Here is a 17,682-nt window from a genome sequence, read left to right as displayed (position 1 = left end):
AGCTCGTGAACGTTTAACTCTTATCAGTCTTCAGTCTTAGGTTGCAGAGAGGCTTTGTCTTAATGTCATGTTTCTTGTGCAAGCACGCTAAAATAAAGCGTCTATATCTTATTATGAATTATAAACTGAATGCTGATTGGCTGATAGCCATGGTATATCAGACCGTATACCACGTGTACGACAAAGCAATTATTTGTACTGCTCTAATTACATTGGTAACCAGTTTATAATAGCAATAAGGCACCTCGGGGGTTTGTGGTTAAGGGCTGTGTCCAGGCACTCCGCGTTGCGTCGTGCTTAAGAACATGCCCTTAGCCGTGGTATATTGGCCATATACCACACCTCCTCGGGCCTGATAGCTTAATTACAGCCAGGATGAAGAACGAACGTCTACACTTCAATAGACTTTAATGATGCAGTTGCTCTCCTAAAGCCATGAGTGTATAAGAGCTCCCAGCAGGCAGACAGACAGAGCTGGGGCCTCACACCCCGCACACCATGAAACACCTCTAATAGACAGCACTCCCTGAAGGTAACAGCCTCTGAGAACCACACCTGGGTTCAAATACTATTTGACATCTTTTAAACACGTTGAGGATTTACTCTAGCCTGCCTGGGGTGCCATGTGGGCCGGGTTTGGAGGTGCAGCTATTCTATTGGTTCCATTGCGCCAGGCAAGCTTAATCGACCACAGATAAAGCATTTGAAATGCTGTCAAATAGTATTTGAATCTCAGGTCTTATGGGAAGACCACCTAGAACCCCTATTCCATTTCATTCAGATTTGCATGATTGCTCTAGCACAGCTGTAGCTAACTCAAATGTGTGTGTTGTGTGTGTGTGTGTGTGTGTGTGTGTGTGTGTGTGTGTGTGTGTGTGTGTGTGTGTGTGTGTGTGTGTGTGTGTGTGTGTGTGTGTGTGTGTGTGTGTGTGTGCGTGTGTGTGCGCAGGAGTCTGTGTAGTGGCTCCAGCTCACACTGAAATGATGAACTAATTCACACACACAACACACACTAACACACACGCACACAACACACACACACACACACACACACGCACATCTGAGGTAGCTACACTTACAGCACCACACACACACACACACACACACACACAAACACACACACACAGTAGTCATATGAAGTCTATAACTTCTCGTTGTAGAATCCCTCCTCATTTAAATGTAAAACCAGCTAAAGGGATTACGTTTCACATTCTCCTCTGATGAAGAAGTTACCGCTGAATTACCAAGTAGGAACCTTTTCATATGAAACCTGCTCTGTTCTGAACGTTCACAGGCTTTATAGAACCAGACAGATAGGTTGTCCCACTTTCATGTATTCAAGGGTAAATAAATACTTGTGAGTATCTAAGTGTGTGTACAGTAAGCTCCATACTGAATCATGTCAGATAACTCCCCAGTATATGCATCCCCTTATACGAACAGCAACATCCCTCGTCCCTAGGATCTGAGATGGCACTACACACAATGCTGACATTAGAGTACAAAATATAATCTGTAGCCCTCATTAATTATTTGTGTGTGTGTGTGTGTGTGTGTGTGTGTGTGTGTGTGTGTGTGTGTGTGTGTGTGTGTGTGTGTGTGTGTGTGTGTGTGTGTGTGTGTGTGTGTGTGAGGCACTCGCTGGAGATCCTCTGTGGTTTAAAGGTACTTCATTAGGCTTGATGCCTGAGGGCTTCTCAGCGAGACACACCATCCCAGCTGTAGCCTCCTTTCATAAAGTACACTAGATGTGTGTGTGTGTGTGTGTGTGTGTGTGTGTGTGTGTGTGTGTGTGTGTGTGTGTGTGTGTGTGTGTGTGTGTGTGTGTGTGTGTGTGTGTGTGTGTGTGTGTGTGTGTGTGTGTGTGTGTGTGTGTGTGTGTAAGGCAGCCACTGTGTCCCCCACCAATAGTAGAATCCCATAATTATAATAATGAATAGATATCATTTGCATACACACCAACACTGGGTCCACTTTCTACAGCAGCCCAGTAAACACCTTGAGATGTGTGTGTGTGTGTGTGTGTGTATATGTGTGTGTGCGCGCATGTGTGTGTGTGTGTGTGTGTGTGTCTGTGTGTGCGTGCGTGCGTGCTTTGTGTGTGTGTGTGTGTGTATGCATACTCCCATGTCTGTGTTCCAAAAGTGCAAATTAGCAAGACGTTTTCACCTGTAAAAGTTGTAGATTGGTCTATGTGGACGGCTCTACACTATCTAACACCAACAGTGGGTAGATTCAAGGATTCAAGTTGTGTTTTGTCACGCCCTGACCATAGAGAGCTGTTTATTCTCTGTTGGTTGGGGCGTGATAGTGACTAGGGTGGGTCATCTAGGTGTTTACTGGTTTATGTTGGTCTGGTAGGGTTTCCAATCAGAGACAGCTGTTTATCGTTGTCTCTGATTGGGCATCATATTTAGGCAGCCATTTCCCCTTTGTGTTTCGTGGGATCTTGTCTACAGATAGTTGCCTGAGTGCTCACCAGTATCTTCACGTTTCGTTCAGTATTTTGTTGTTTTTGTTCGGTGTTCGATTAAATAAAAGAAAATGCCTACCACGCTGCACCTTGGTCCAATCCCTACGACGATCGTGACATGTTTCTACTACTGCCTCTTGTCCTACTCCTTCAGTCCTCATAGGTGACTGATCCTAAACACTCACACAAGTGGAAGAGTGAGGATTCTAACCACTACAACAAAATGGCTGACCAACTCAGTCAAGTCAAGAGCAGCTAAAGTGTTTGAAATAAATCCCAGGTCCGGATTCTAACCACAATGACAGCGCTCTAGAAACAACACTAGATTCTGGTTCTTCTCTAGCTGAGTACTCTCATCAGGAGATTTTTATATTTATTTTTTATTTAACCTTTATTTAACTAGGCAAGTCAGTTTTGAACAAATTCTTCTTTTCAATGACGGCCTAGGAACAGTGGGTTAACTGCCTAACCACTAGGCTACCTGCCGAGATCCCTGACTTCACCTAATAACTTGGAGAGGCAGGTAGCCTAGTGGTTAGAGTGTTGGACTAAAGGCTGCAAGATCGAATCCCAGAGCTGACAAGGTAAAAATCTGTCGTTCTGCCCCTGAACAAGGCAGTTAACCCACTGTTCCCCGGTAGGCTGTCATTGTAAATAAGAATTTGTTCTAAACTGACTTGCCTGGTTAAAAAAACATATTTATATAAATATTAAACAGTAGTATCTATCAGATAGTGGAAGCATAGCCACTAGATCTTAGCTCTGAGAGTACTGTCATCAGCAGATCCCTGACTTTTACCTAATAACTAGTATCTATCAGACAGTGGGAGCACAGCCACTAGATCTTAGCTCTGAGAGTACTGTCATCAGGAGATCCCTGACTTTTACCTACTAACTAGTATCTATCAGACAGTGGGAGCACAGCCACTAGATCTTAGCTCTGAGAGTACTGTCATCAGGAGATCCCTGACTTTTACCTAATAACTAGTATCTATCAGACAGTGGATGCACAGCCACTAGATCTTAGCTCTGAGAGTACTGTCATCAGGAGATCCCTGACTTTTACCTAATAACTAGTATCTATCAGACAGTGGATGCACAGCCACTAGATCTTAGCTCTGAGAGTACTGTCATCAGCAGATCCCTGACTTTTACCTAATAACTAGTATCTATCAGACAGTGGAAGCATAGCCACTAGATCTTAGCTCTGAGAGTACTGTCATCAGCAGATCCCTGACTTTTACCTAAAAACTAGTATCTATCAGACAGTGGGAGCACAGCCACTAGATCTTAGCTCTGAGAGTACTGTCATCAGCAGATCCCTGACTTTTACCTAATAACTAGTATCTATCAGACAGTGGGAGCACAGCCACTAGATCTTAGCTCTGAGAGTACTGTCATCAGGAGATCCCTGACTTTTACCTACTAACTAGTATCTATCAGACAGTGGAAGCACAGCCACTAGATCTTAGCTCTGAGAGTACTGTCATCAGGAGATCCCTGACTTTTACCTAATAACTAGTATCTATCAGATAGTGGAAGCATAGCCACTAGATCTTAGCTCTGAGAGTACTGTCATCAGGAGATCCCTGACTTTTACCTAATAACTAGTATCTATCAGACAGTGGGAGCACAGCCACTAGATCTTAGCTCTAAGAGTACTGTCATCAGAAGATCCCTGACTTTTACCTAATAACTAGTATCTATCAGACAGTGGAAGCACAGCCACTAGATCTTAGCTCTGAGAGTACTGTCATCAGCAGATCCCTGACTTTTACCTAATAACTAGTATCTATCAGACAGTGGGAGCACAGCCACTAGATCTTAGCTCTGAGAGTACTGTCATCAGCAGATCCCTGACTTTTACCTACTAACTAGTATCTATCAGACAGTGGAAGCATAGCCACTAGATCTTAGCTCTGAGAGTACTGTCATCAGCAGATCCCTGACTTTTACCTAATAACTAGTATCTATCAGACAGTGGGAGCACAGTCACTAGATCTTAGCTCTGAGAGTACTGTCATCAGCAGATCCCTGACTTTTACCTAATAACTAGTATCTATCAGATAGTGGAAGCATAGCCACTAGATCTTAGCTCTGAGAGTACTGTCATCAGCAGATCCCTGACTTTTACCTAATAACTAGTATCTATCAGACAGTGGGAGCACAGCCACTAGATCTTAGCTCTGAGAGTACTGTCATCAGCAGATCCCTGACTTTTACCTAATAACTAGTATCTATCAGACAGTGGGAGCACAGCCACTAGATCTTAGCTCTGAGAGTACTGTCATCAGCAGATCCCTGACTTTTACCTAATAACTAGTATCTATCAGACAGTGGGAGCACAGCCACTAGATCTTAGCTCTGAGAGTACTGTCATCAGCAGATCCCTGACTTTTACCTACTAACTAGTATCTATCAGACAGTGGGAGCACAGCCACTAGATCTTAGCTCTGAGAGTACTGTCATCAGCAGATCCCTGACTTTTACCTAATAACTAGTATCTATCAGACAGTGGGAGCACAGCCACTAGATCTTAGCTCTGAGAGTACTGTCATCAGGAGATCCCTGACTTTTACCTACTAACTAGTATCTATCAGACAGTGGAAGCACAGCCACTAGATCTTAGCTCTGAGAGTACTGTCATCAGGAGATCCCTGACTTTTACCTAATAACTAGTATCTATCAGATAGTGGAAGCATAGCCACTAGATCTTAGCTCTGAGAGTACTGTCATCAGCAGATCCCTGACTTTACCTACTAACTAGTATCTATCAGATAGTGGAAGCACAGCCACTAGATCTTAGCTCTGAGAGTACTGTCATCAGGAGATCCCTGACTTTTACCTAATAACTAGTATCTATCAGACAGTGGGAGCACAGCCACTAGATCTTAGCTCTGAGAGTACTGTCATCAGGAGATCCCTGACTTTTACCTAATAACTAGTATCTATCAGACAGTGGGAGCACAGCCACTAGATCTTAGCTCTGAGAGTACTGTCATCAGGACATGCCTGACTTTACCTAATAACTAGTATCTATCAGACAGTGGGAGCACAGCCACTAGATCTTAGCTCTGAGAGTACTGTCATCAGCAGATCCCTGACTTTACCTAATAACTAGTATCTATCAGACAGTGGGAGCACAGCCACGTGATGCGGAGGCTGCATCCTCATCAATCCCACTGTTTCCAGACACTAAAACACACCATCCTGGAGCTGGATGTTTTCCCTTTGGTAAAAGAGGAGGTTGTGGTTGCGTTTCAAATGGCACCCTATTCACTAAATAGTGCACTACTTTTGACCAGGGCCCTGTGGCACACTAGTAGTGCACTATTTAGGGAGTAGGGAGCCATTTGATACACAAACCGTGGATCTGGCTGTCTATCATGGGGGGGGGGGGGGTGATGAAACGGCGGCTTGCGCACGCAGCCACTCAGTGTGGAGTGAGCATCTGAGCTCCGTGCGCCGGGGAGCGAGGAGAGACACGGGGAGAGACAGCGGCAGTCAGGATGGATGCTGTGTACAATATGTTCAAAGACACGCCGCAGGCCAGCTGTCACCAAGCGGCAGGCTCTCTGTTCCGTTAGCTAGCGTGAGGTGTTTCCAGCATCCTGCCAGCATGGCGTGTCCAACACATGAAAACCCGCTGTGCCTTATGAGCTGTGTAGCCAACCAGGGAATCAGTCACTGAACTATTGTTCTGAGAAAAGACAGAGACAGACAAATCATTTGTCCACCACTTTGGGCTCGTCACAATTCCACCCGGACATATTCCCTGGTCACATCATTGGTATTTCCTGGTACCAACATTGGTATTTCCTGGTACCAACATTGGTATTTCCTGGTCACAACATTGGTATTTCCTGGTCACATCATTGGTATTTCCTGGTCACAACATTGGTATTTCCTGGTACCAACATTGGTATTTCCTGGTCACATCATTGGTATTTCCTGGTCATAACATTGGTATTTCCTGGTACCAACATTGGTATTTCCTGGTACCAACATTGGTATTTCCTGGTCACATCATTGGTATTTCCTGGTACCAACATTGGTATTTCCTATTTCCATTATTAGCCATTTGTCTAATAATGGCTGTACTGAGAACAGGTTGAGAAGAGAAGCTGTGATGACATGTGTCCAATCTCTATAATAATGGCTGTACTGAGAACAGGTTGAGAAGAGAAGCTGTGATGACATGTGTCCAATCTCTATAATAATGGCTGTACTGAGAACAGGTTGAGAAGAGAAGATGTGATGACATGTTTCCAATCTCTATAACAATGGCTGTACTGAGAACAGTTTGAGAAGAGAAGATGTGATGACATGTTTCCAATCTCTATAACAATGGCTGTACTGAGAACAGTTTGAGAAGAGAAGATGTGATGACATGTTTCCAGTCTTTATAATAATGGCTGTACTGAGAACAGTTTAAAATGAGAAGCTGTGATGACGTGTCTCCAGTCTTTATAATAATGGCTGTACTGAGAACAGTTTAAAATGAGAAGCTGTGATGACGTGTCTCCAGTCTTTATAATAATGGCTGTACTGAGAACAGTTTAAAATGAGAAGCTGTGATGACGTGTCTCCAGTCTTTATAATAATGGCTGTACTGAGAACAGTTTAAAATGAGAAGCTGTGATGACGTGTCTCCAGTCTTTATAATAATGTCTGTACTGAGAACAGTGGTTGGAGGGGAGGCTATGATGACCTGGGTAACACTGTGTCGGGACTCTCTGTGGACAGAGCCAACAGGACACAACAGGACTGTAGTCAGTGTGCTAGAGGGCTCCTACTGAGAAAACACAGATGAGGGAGTGTTAGAGGCTCCTACTGAGAAAACACAGATGAGGGAGTGTTAGAGGCTCCTACTGAGAAAACACAGATGAGGGATTGTTAGAGGCTCCTACTGAGAAAACACAGATGAGGGATTGTTAGAGGCTCCTACTGAGAAAACACAGATGAGGGATTGTTAGAGGCTCCTACTGAGAAAACACAGATGAGGGAGTGTTAGAGGCTCCTACTGAGAAAACACAGATGAGGGAGTGTTAGAGGCTCCTACTGAGAAAACACAGATGAGGGTTTGTTAGAGGCTCCTACTGAGAAAACACAGATGAGGGAAGCCACAAGGGGAGAACAGAAACAGAATCCTGTGATGAGGCGGCCATTAAACGCACCTGGCCAGATTGAAGACATCATCGATGAGCCCCGCCCTGTTGCCAACAGAGATTATCTACGGAGAGAAAACAGGAAAGATGGATTTTTTTTTATAAATGTTTCTGCTTTTATTCAAACCTTTAATGGTCCAGATGATGAAGAGGAAGAGGAGGAAGGGAAAGAGGAAGATGACGAAGAGGAAGAGCATCCTACCTCAGGGTTGGTCATCAGCTGTCCAATGAGGAGCCTCCAGTTGTGGAGGTCGTAGTTCACCCGGAAGTACCCTGTCTGGTTGATGTTGCCTAGCAACCACATGTCCTCATCCATCCGGCCCACTTTGTGTGTCTCTGTAAACAAATAAACATGGCGGACATGTTTAAAGGTTTACTGTATATAGTAACATACATGTTTAAAGGTTTAATCTATATAGTAACAGACATGTTTAAAGGTTTACTCTATATATACAGTGCTGTAGATACAGAGATCATGGACATGTTTAAAGGTTTAATCTATATATACAGTGCTGTAGATACAGAGATCATGGACATGTTTAAAGGTTTACTGTATATAGTAACAGACATGTTTAAAGGTTTAATCTATATATACAGTGCTGTAGATACAGAGATCATGGACATGTTTAAAGGTTTACTGTATATAGTAACAGACATGTTTAAAGGTATACTTAGGGTTGCAAAGGGATGGAAGATTTCTGGTAAATTTCCTGAATTTTCCATTTTCCATTTTCCATAAATTATATATATATTTTTTTGCTTATAACAGTGAGCCTTTTTTGTGGGATACACATAAGGCAATTCTAGGTCTTGTGGCATATTTTGGTTAAACTATCCCCAATTCAATGGAATTGCAACCCTCTGCATGCACAGTGCATTCTTCCATCACATGTACAGCTGATTCTCAAGATCTTGCACTCTAATGAGATGCTATTGAGCCCACACTACTACACTGTCTGAGCCAAGGACCACATGCTTTCTGGTAAGTTTTGATTACAATACTGGGTGGGGTGAATATATTTTATAGAACATACATGATTTTTTGTTAACTAGTAAATAGTAGCCTACAGCAAAGTGTGTTTAAATCATTTCTAACTTGTTAACAATTTCTGCTCGTTAGTTTTTTCTACCATGTGGGTTTTAGTTTGCTTGAGCCTGCTAACTGAGGAGTGTTAATTCACCTGTTTAGATACATGTTTCATTTTAAAATATGTATCTAAACAAAGGAGTTGTTTAATATAACTGCTTAACTATTTATCTGTACATAGAATTGTATTTGTTTTTTATTACTAATTTTTCTCATCTTTACAGGAAAATGCCACGGGCACTATCTGATGTGTGGAGACATTTCAGTGCAGCTAATGTAGAAGGAAAAGCTGTGTACATTTACAAAAACTGTGCCAAATCATATGTGAAGAATGCAACAAAGATGCAGAATGATCTGGCCAAGTGCATAAAGTTCCCTCAGTGCTCATAACAAGAAAACTCTGACAAAGGTCCCTGTAGTTCTATTCGAGGTGAAAATGAGGAATCAGACACATTATCGATGTTATTTATATATTTATATATATATGCTATTTATATATTTATATATATGTTATTTATATATATGTTATTTTTATATTTATGTAAATGGTATTTATATATATATACATGTTATTTATATATTTATATATATGTTATTTATATATATGTTATTTTTATATTTCTGTAAATGTTATTTATATATTTATATATGTTATTTATATATTTATGTATATGTTATTTTTATATATGTTATTTATATATTTATGTAAATGTTATTTATATATTTACATGTTATTTATATATATGTTATTTATATATATGTTATTTTTATATTTATATATATGTTATTTTCTTATTCTTGTTCTAGTCCCTCAGTTACACACGAGGACAACAGTATAAATATTGGTCTCAGCTGAACATCCTAACGTGTTTCTGAGGGTTAAGTGTGATGGAGAGGAAACACCTCTAACGAGTGGACCAGACTCTTGTAAATGAACAGAGAGCATGGAGCTGGCTGTAGGCTGACTGTAGAGTGGACCATACTGAAACCCTCTAGTAAATAAACAGAGAGCATGGAGCTGGCTGTAGAGTGGACCATACTGAAACCCTCTTGTAAACAAGCAGAGAGCATGGAGCTGGCTGTAGGCTGACTGTAGAGTGGACCATACTGAAACCCTCTTGTATATAAACAGAGAGCATGGAGCTGGCTGTAGGCTGACTGTAGAGTGGACCAGACTGAAACCCTCTTGTAAATGAACAGAGAGCATGGAGCTGGATGTAGGCTGACTGTAGGGTGGACCATACTGAAACCCTCTTGTAAATGAACAGAGAGCATGGAGCTGGCTATAGAGTGGACCAGACTGAAACCCTCTTGTAAATGAACAGAGAGCATGGAGCTGGCTGTAGGCTGACTGTAGAGTGGACCATACTGAAACCCTCTTGTATATGAACAGAGAGCATGGAGCTGGCTGTAGGCTGACTGTAGGGTGGACCATACTGAAACCCTCTTGTATATGAACAGAGAGCATGGAGCTGGCTGTAGGCTGACTGTAGAGTGGACCATACTGAAACCCTCTTGTATATGAACAGAGAGCATGGAGCTGGCTGTAGGCTGACTGTAGAGTGGACCATACTGAAACCCTCTTGTATATGAACAGAGAGCATGGAGCTGGCTGTAGGCTGACTGTAGGGTGGACCATACTGAAACCCTCTTGTAAATAAATACAGAGCATGGAGCTGGATGTAGGCTGACTGTAGGGTGGATGTGCATGGAGCATATTAATGGACCACTTATCCCTGGTGTGAATACACACACACGCCCCCCCCCCCCCCCCCCACACACACACACACTTACACCATTCCACCAAAGATTCCCACTGAACACAGTCTGTCCCTCTGTTCCCATGTGTGCAGACGTGCCAGAGCTGCCAAGCTCTCAGTGCAGCGAGGCTCAATAACAAAATGGGATAGCTAATGGACCCACTGAGGGATTCAGACTACTAGGATAGTGTGTGTGTGTTTGTGTGAGAGAGAGAGAGAGATGATAAGTCTGGCTTCAGATTTCTGGCTGCTGGGTGAGAGTGGAGGCTAATTTCCAGTCATCGCCGGCGTGCGGTGAAACAAGACATTGAGTAACAAACCAGAAAACCACTATCGTCAACCCTATAGTTCAGACTACATTAATCCAACGCTATATTGGTCTCACACAGCCTACGTGGCTACTGTCATGACGTTGGTCTGTGGGTAAGGTTTATGACCCCCTCATAAATACCTTTCTCCCTTTCCGCTCTTGACTCTACTGAACGACTTATGAAAAAACCTTTGTTAAACATAGAGAGTCGGGGAACTTCAAACGGTGGGGGGAAAGGAACCATATTTCGGCAATCCAATTAGTTGAAAATATGCGTTGGTACTTAATGAATATGATGTCAGTTCGGTTGTCATCTGAGACATTATTATTAATGACAGGATGACATTAACTGTATCTTGGAAAGTCTACACATTATAGTTATCAGATTCACATGGAATTGTTGTGCAATTTAAATGTTTAAATATGAAACTATTTGTGAAAAGATGAAATGTAATTTTAGCTTCCAAATGAGAGAATTGGGTTTTCATAAGGTTAGAGCTCTGCTCAATCAGTGACCCGCCCCTGTGAAGAGACATGGGTTATAAACTATAAAACACACCCTTCTCCCTCCACTATATAAGCCCTTGACAAAAATGTAACCTCCTGTTCCGAGTACGCGAGGCCTGCAGCCTCACGTTATAAGGACTCAGATAATAAGCTGCTTCGGGAACATTAGGGCGACGGTCCGATGTCAGAAGGATTCAGATAATAAGCTGTTTCGGGAACATTAGGGCGACGGTCCGATGTCAGAAGGATTCAGATAATAAGCTGTTTCGGGAACATTAGGGCGACGGTCCGATGTCAGAAGGATTCAGATAATAAGCTGTTCCGAGGACGTGAGGACGACGGGTCCACGTTAAAAGGACTAACATGTCAACTACAGAACTAAGCCAACCTCAGCGTGAGCTTTGGTTGCGAATGGTATGAACTTTGAACTCTTATTCACTACAGAAGTGATACCTCCTAGCCGTTGGGTTAGCAGCGGCCGCTGTAAACGTGGGCTAGGAAAGGACGGACGACGGATTCAGTCTAACACACAACGACGATACTACAATGTATCCAATTTACCACCAGAGACATTCAGACATTCAGATCTCTGTTGGGCAACACGGCCAGCGACTACGACCAACCTACCGAAGCGCAGCTCAGAGTAAATATTTATTGCATTTTCCTTTTCCAAATGGGCGGTAATTTAGAATGCATAAGATACTCTATTTACGATAGAGTAGCTGCCTACGGCCCGATAGAGACATCGCTTCTCCTTTGTTTCTTAGTCTTCCCGCTCTTTCACTCAAACCAAAAACCCCTTTCCTTTGTGTAACCAGCCGTCATGTCGGCTCAGTCCACCAGGGACGTTTTCTGTATGACATCATTTGCATTCTGTGTATATGTAATTCTGTGTGATTATTTAGGTATTTAGTAAATAAATAATTAAACCCAATGTTGTATTGCTGATTCAACTTGTTAGCCAGGGTTCGTGAAGATAACCAAGAATTATACGATGTTCAGGTGAGACTGAAATAAGGTGATGATCAATATTGACTGCTATTGATGTAAAATATTACTAGGTCTTTCAGAGTTTATTCGGAAGATAACAGCTCTATAAACATTCTTCGTGGTGCCCCGACTTCCTAGTTAATTATCTACCTGATTAGCTTAATCAGGTCATATTAATTACAGAGAAATGATTTTATAGAATAGCATGTCATATCACTTAATCCGGCATAGCCAAAGACACGACATTATCTTGTCGTGTTTTGTTTCCGGATTCGGTCTTGGAATAGCCTGGTGCGATGAACACAGCAGGGTTCATAGCAACAGGAACCATTCTAAGAGGGGTTAGGGGAGGATGGGGAAGTTAAATGGTGTCACGCAAGGGGGAAGATCTTCATCAACAAACGTCACTGGAAGTTCCACTCCTAAATTGAAACCCGAGAGGGCTGGGCAGTGGTGGCAACGCTGCTCCTCTCCCTGCCTGTATCCCAAAAGGCACCCTATATGGGGCGGCGGGTAGCCTAGTGGTTCGAGCGATGGGCCAGTAACCGAAAGGTTGCTGGATCGAATCCCTGAGCTGACAAAGGTAAAAAGATGTCTTTCTGCCCCTGAACAAGGCAGTTTAACCCACTGTTCCCCGGTAGCCCGTCATTGTAAATAAGAATGTATTCTTATTAACTAACTTTCCTAGTTAAATAAAGAATTACATTTAAATAGGGCTTCGGTCAAAAGTAGTCATAATATAGGGAATAGGGTGCGATTTGGGACACAGCCAAAGAAAGGAACAGCCAGCTACCAAGATAGATACACCTGTGATACAGAGCGTAGCCAGAGTGGATTGTAATTAAAGACAATGACAGGGGACTTGTGTCTCTCGGTGACACAGTAATTCACTGGCACCTAATTCAACTGGTGACTGTAGCCTCTAATTCTGCAGGCTGAACATGTCGTCACGCGCTCCTCTGTTAAATCATGCGTGGGCCCTGGGATCACGATGCACAAGGACAGAGACGCAAACACACATTAGGACAAATTCAGAGAGGTGACATGGAAGACTGATTACTTTGCAATGGATATGCAGCAGGAACACTACTGTAATATAGCTGGTGTATAATGGATGTGCAGCAGGAACACTACTGTAATATAGCTGGTGTATATTGGATATGCAGCAGGAACACTACTGTAATATAGCTGGTGTATAATGGATGTGCAGCAGGAACACTACTGTAATATAGCTGGTGTATAATGGATATGCAGCAGGAACACTACTGTAATATAGCTGGTGTATAATGGATATGCAGCAGGAACACTACTGTAATATAGCTGGTGTATAATGGATATGCAGCAGGAACACTACTGTAATATAGCTGGTGTATAATGGATATGCAGCAGGAACACTACTGTAATATAGCTGGTGTATAATGGATATGCAGCAGGAACACTACTGTAATATAGCTGGTGTATAATGGATATGCAGCAGGAACACTACTGTAATATAGCTGGTGTATAATGGATGTGCAGCAGGAACACTACTGTAAAATAGCTGGTGTATATTGGATATGCAGCAGGAACACTACTGTAATATAGCTGGTGTATATTGGATATGCAGCAGGAACACTACTGTAATATAGCTGGTGTATAATGGATATGCAGCAGGAACACTACTGTAATATAGCTGGTGTATAATGGATATGCAGCAGGAACACTACTGTAATATAGCTGGTGTATAATGGATATGCAGCAGGAACACTACTGTAATATAGCTGGTGTATAATGGATATGCAGCAGGAACACTACTGTAATATAGCTGGTGTATAATGGATATGCAGCAGGAACACTACTGTAATATAGCTGGTGTATATGGATATGCAGCAGGAACACTACTGTAATATAGCTGGTGTATATTGGATATGCAGCAGGAACACTACTGTAATATAGCTGGTGTATAATGGATATGCAGCAGGAACACTACTGTAATATAGCTGGTGTATAATGGATATGCAGCAGGAACACTACTGTAATATAGCTGGTGTATATTGGATATGCAGCAGGAACACTACTGTAATATAGCTGGTGTATAATGGATATGCAGCAGGAACACTACTGTAATATAGCTGGTGTATAATGGATATGCAGCAGGAACACTACTGTAATATAGCTGGTGTATAATGGATATGCAGCAGGAACACTACTGTAATATAGCTGGTGTATAATGGATATGCAGCAGGAACACTACTGTAATATAGCTGGTGTATATTGGATATGCAGCAGGAACACTACTGTAATATAGCTGGTGTATAATGGATATGCAGCAGGAACACTACTGTAATATAGCTGGTGTATAATGGATATGCAGCAGGACCACTACTGTAATATAGCTGGTGTATAATGGATATGCAGCAGGACCACTACTGTAATATAGCTGGTGTATAATGGATATGCAGCAGGACCACTACTGTAATATAGCTGGTGTATAATGGATATGCAGCAGGAACACTACTGTAATATAGCTGGTGTATGTTGGATATGCAGCAGGAACACTACTGTAATATAGCTGGTGTATAATGGATATGCAGCAGGAACACTACTGTAATATAGCTGGTGTATAATGGATATGCAGCAGGAACACTACTGTAATATAGCTGGTGTATAATGGATATGCAGCAGGATGATGGAGAAGATAGAATTACTTGACCTGTCTCCTCTTTCCCTTCAAGACATTGACAGTGGATGGGGATACCTCTAGTGGTTACTATGGGGATACCTCTAGTGGTTATTATGGGGATACCTCTAGCGGTTACTATGGGGATACCTCTAGTGGTTATTATGGGGATACCTCTAGTGGTTACTATGGGGATACCTCTAGTGGTTATTATGGGGATACCTCTAGCGGTTACTATGGGGATACCTCTAGTGGTTACTATGGGGATACCTCTAGTGGTTACTATGGGGATACCTCTAGTGGTTATTATGGGGATACCTCTAGTGGTTACTATGGGGATACCTCTAGTGGTTACTATGGGGATACCTCTAGTGGTTACTATGGGGATACCTCTAGTGGTTACTATGGGGATACCTCTAGTGGTTATTATGGGGATACCTCTAGTGGTTATTATGGGGATACCTCTAGCGGTTATTATGGTGATACCTCTAGTGGTTACTATGGGGATACCTCTAGTGGTTATTATGGTGATACCTCTAGTGATTATTATGGGGATACCTCTAGTGGTTATTATGGGGATACCTCTAGTGGTTATTATGGGGATACCTCTAGCGGTTATTATGGTGATACCTCTAGTGGTTACTATGGGGATACCTCTAGTGGTTACTATGGGGATACCTCTAGCGGTTACTATGGGGATACCTCTAGCGGTTATTATGGTGATACCTCTAGTGGTTACTATGGGGATACCTCTAGTGGTTACTATGGGGATACCTCTAGTGGTTACTATGGGGATACCTCTAGCGGTTATTATGGGGATACCTCTAGTGGTTACTATGGTTGTGGTGATACCTCTAGTGGTTACTATGGTTGTGGTGATACCTCTAGTGGTTACTATGGGGATACCTCTAGTGGTTATTATGGGGATACCTCTAGTGGTTATTATGGGGATACCTCTAGTGGTTACTATGGGGATGCCTCTAGTGGTTACTATGGGGATACCTCTAGTGGTTATTATGGGGATACCTCTAGTGGTTACTATGGGGATACCTCTAGTGGTTACTATGGGGATACCTCTAGTGGTTACTATGGGGATACCTCTAGTGGTTACTATGGTTGTGGTGATACCTCTAGTGGTTACTATGGTTGTGGTGATACCTCTAGTTGTTACTATGGTTGTGGTGATACCTCTAGTGGTTACTATGGTTGTGGGGATACCTCTAGTGGTTACTATGGGAATACCTCTAGTGGTTATTATGGGGATACCTCTAGTGGTTACTATGGGGATGCCTCTAGTGGTTACTATGGGGATACCTCTAGTGGTTACTATGGGGATACCTCTAGTGGTTACTATGGGGATACCTCTAGTGGTTACTATGGTTGTGGTGATGCCTCTAGTGGTTACCATGGTTGTGGTGATACCTCTAGTGGTTACCATGGTTGTGGTGATACCTCTAGTGGTTACCATGGTTGTGGTGATGCCTCTAGTTGTTACTATGGTTGTGGTGATACCTCTAGTGGTTACTATGGTTGTGGTGATACCTCTAGTGGTTACTATGGTTGTGGTGATACCTCTAGTGGTTACTATGGTTGTGGTGATACCTCTAGTGGTTACTATGGTTGTGGTGATACCTCTAGTGGTTACTATGGTTGTGGTGATACATCTAGTAGTTACTATGGTTGTGGTGATACCTCTAGTGGGTACTATGGTTGTGGTGATACCTCTAGTGGTTACTATGGTTGTGGTGATACCTCTAGTGGGTACTATGGTTGTGGTGATACCTCTAGTGGTTACTATGGTTGTGGTGATGCCTCTAGTGGTTACTATGGTTGTGGTGATACCTCTAGTGGTTACTATGGTTGTGGTGATACCTCTAGTGGGTACTATGGTTGTGGTGATGCCTCTAGTGGTTACTATGGTTGTGGTGATACCTCTAGTGGTTACTATGGTTTTGGTGACACCTCTTGTAGTTACTATGGTTGTGGTGATACCTCTAGTGGTTACTATGGTTGTGGTGATACCTCTAGTGGTTACTATGGTTGTGGTGATACCTCTAGTGGTTACTATGGTTGTGGTGATACCTCTAGTGGTTACTATGGTTGTGGTGATACCTCTAGTGGTTACTATGGTTGTGGTGATACCTCTAGTGGTTACTATGGTTGTGGTGATACCTCTAGTGGTTACTATGGTTGTGGTGATACATCTAGTAGTTACTATGGTTGTGGTGATACCTCTAGTGGTTACTATGGTTGTGGTGATACTTCTAGTGGTTACTATGATTGTGGTGATGCCTCTAGTGGTTACTATGGTTTTGGTGATACCTCTAGTGGTTACTATGGTTGTGGTGATACCTCTAGTGGTTACTATGGTTGTGGTGATACCTCTAGTGGTTACTATGGTTGTGGTGATACCTCTAGTTGTTACTATGGTTGTGGTGATACCTCTAGTGGTTACTATGGTTGTGGTGATACCTCTAGTGGTTACCATGGTTGTGGTGATACCTCTAGTAGTTACTATGGTTGTGGTGATGCCTCTAGTGGTTACTATGGTTGTGGTGATACCTCTAGTGGTTACTATGGGGATACCTCTAGTGGTTACTATGGTTGTGGTGATACCTCTAGTGGTTACTATGGTTGTGGTGATACCTCTAGTGGTTACTATGGTTGTGGTGATGCCTCTAGTGGTTACTATGGTTGTGGTGATACCTCTAGTGGTTACTATGGTTTT

At 42.6% G+C, this 17,682-nt stretch overlaps 1 protein-coding gene across 1 annotated transcript in view; it reads right to left on the bottom strand.

The window, feature by feature from the left end:
- LOC120032113 (thyrotropin-releasing hormone-degrading ectoenzyme-like) overlaps positions 1-17,682 on the bottom strand; it is a 113,026-nt gene that overhangs the window by 59,026 nt on the left and 36,318 nt on the right. The window contains exons 4-5 of the mRNA XM_038978055.1: positions 7,844-7,977; positions 7,651-7,706 (exon numbers count right to left, since the gene is read on the bottom strand). Of these exons, the coding sequence (XP_038833983.1) occupies positions 7,651-7,706; positions 7,844-7,977 (190 nt within the window). The remainder of the gene's footprint in view (positions 1-7,650; positions 7,707-7,843; positions 7,978-17,682) is intronic.

This window comes from Salvelinus namaycush, chromosome 38 (assembly GCF_016432855.1).
Source record: "Salvelinus namaycush isolate Seneca chromosome 38, SaNama_1.0, whole genome shotgun sequence".
Lineage (NCBI taxonomy): Eukaryota > Metazoa > Chordata > Actinopteri > Salmoniformes > Salmonidae > Salvelinus > Salvelinus namaycush.
This window is presented reverse-complemented; position numbering and strand designations above follow the sequence as displayed.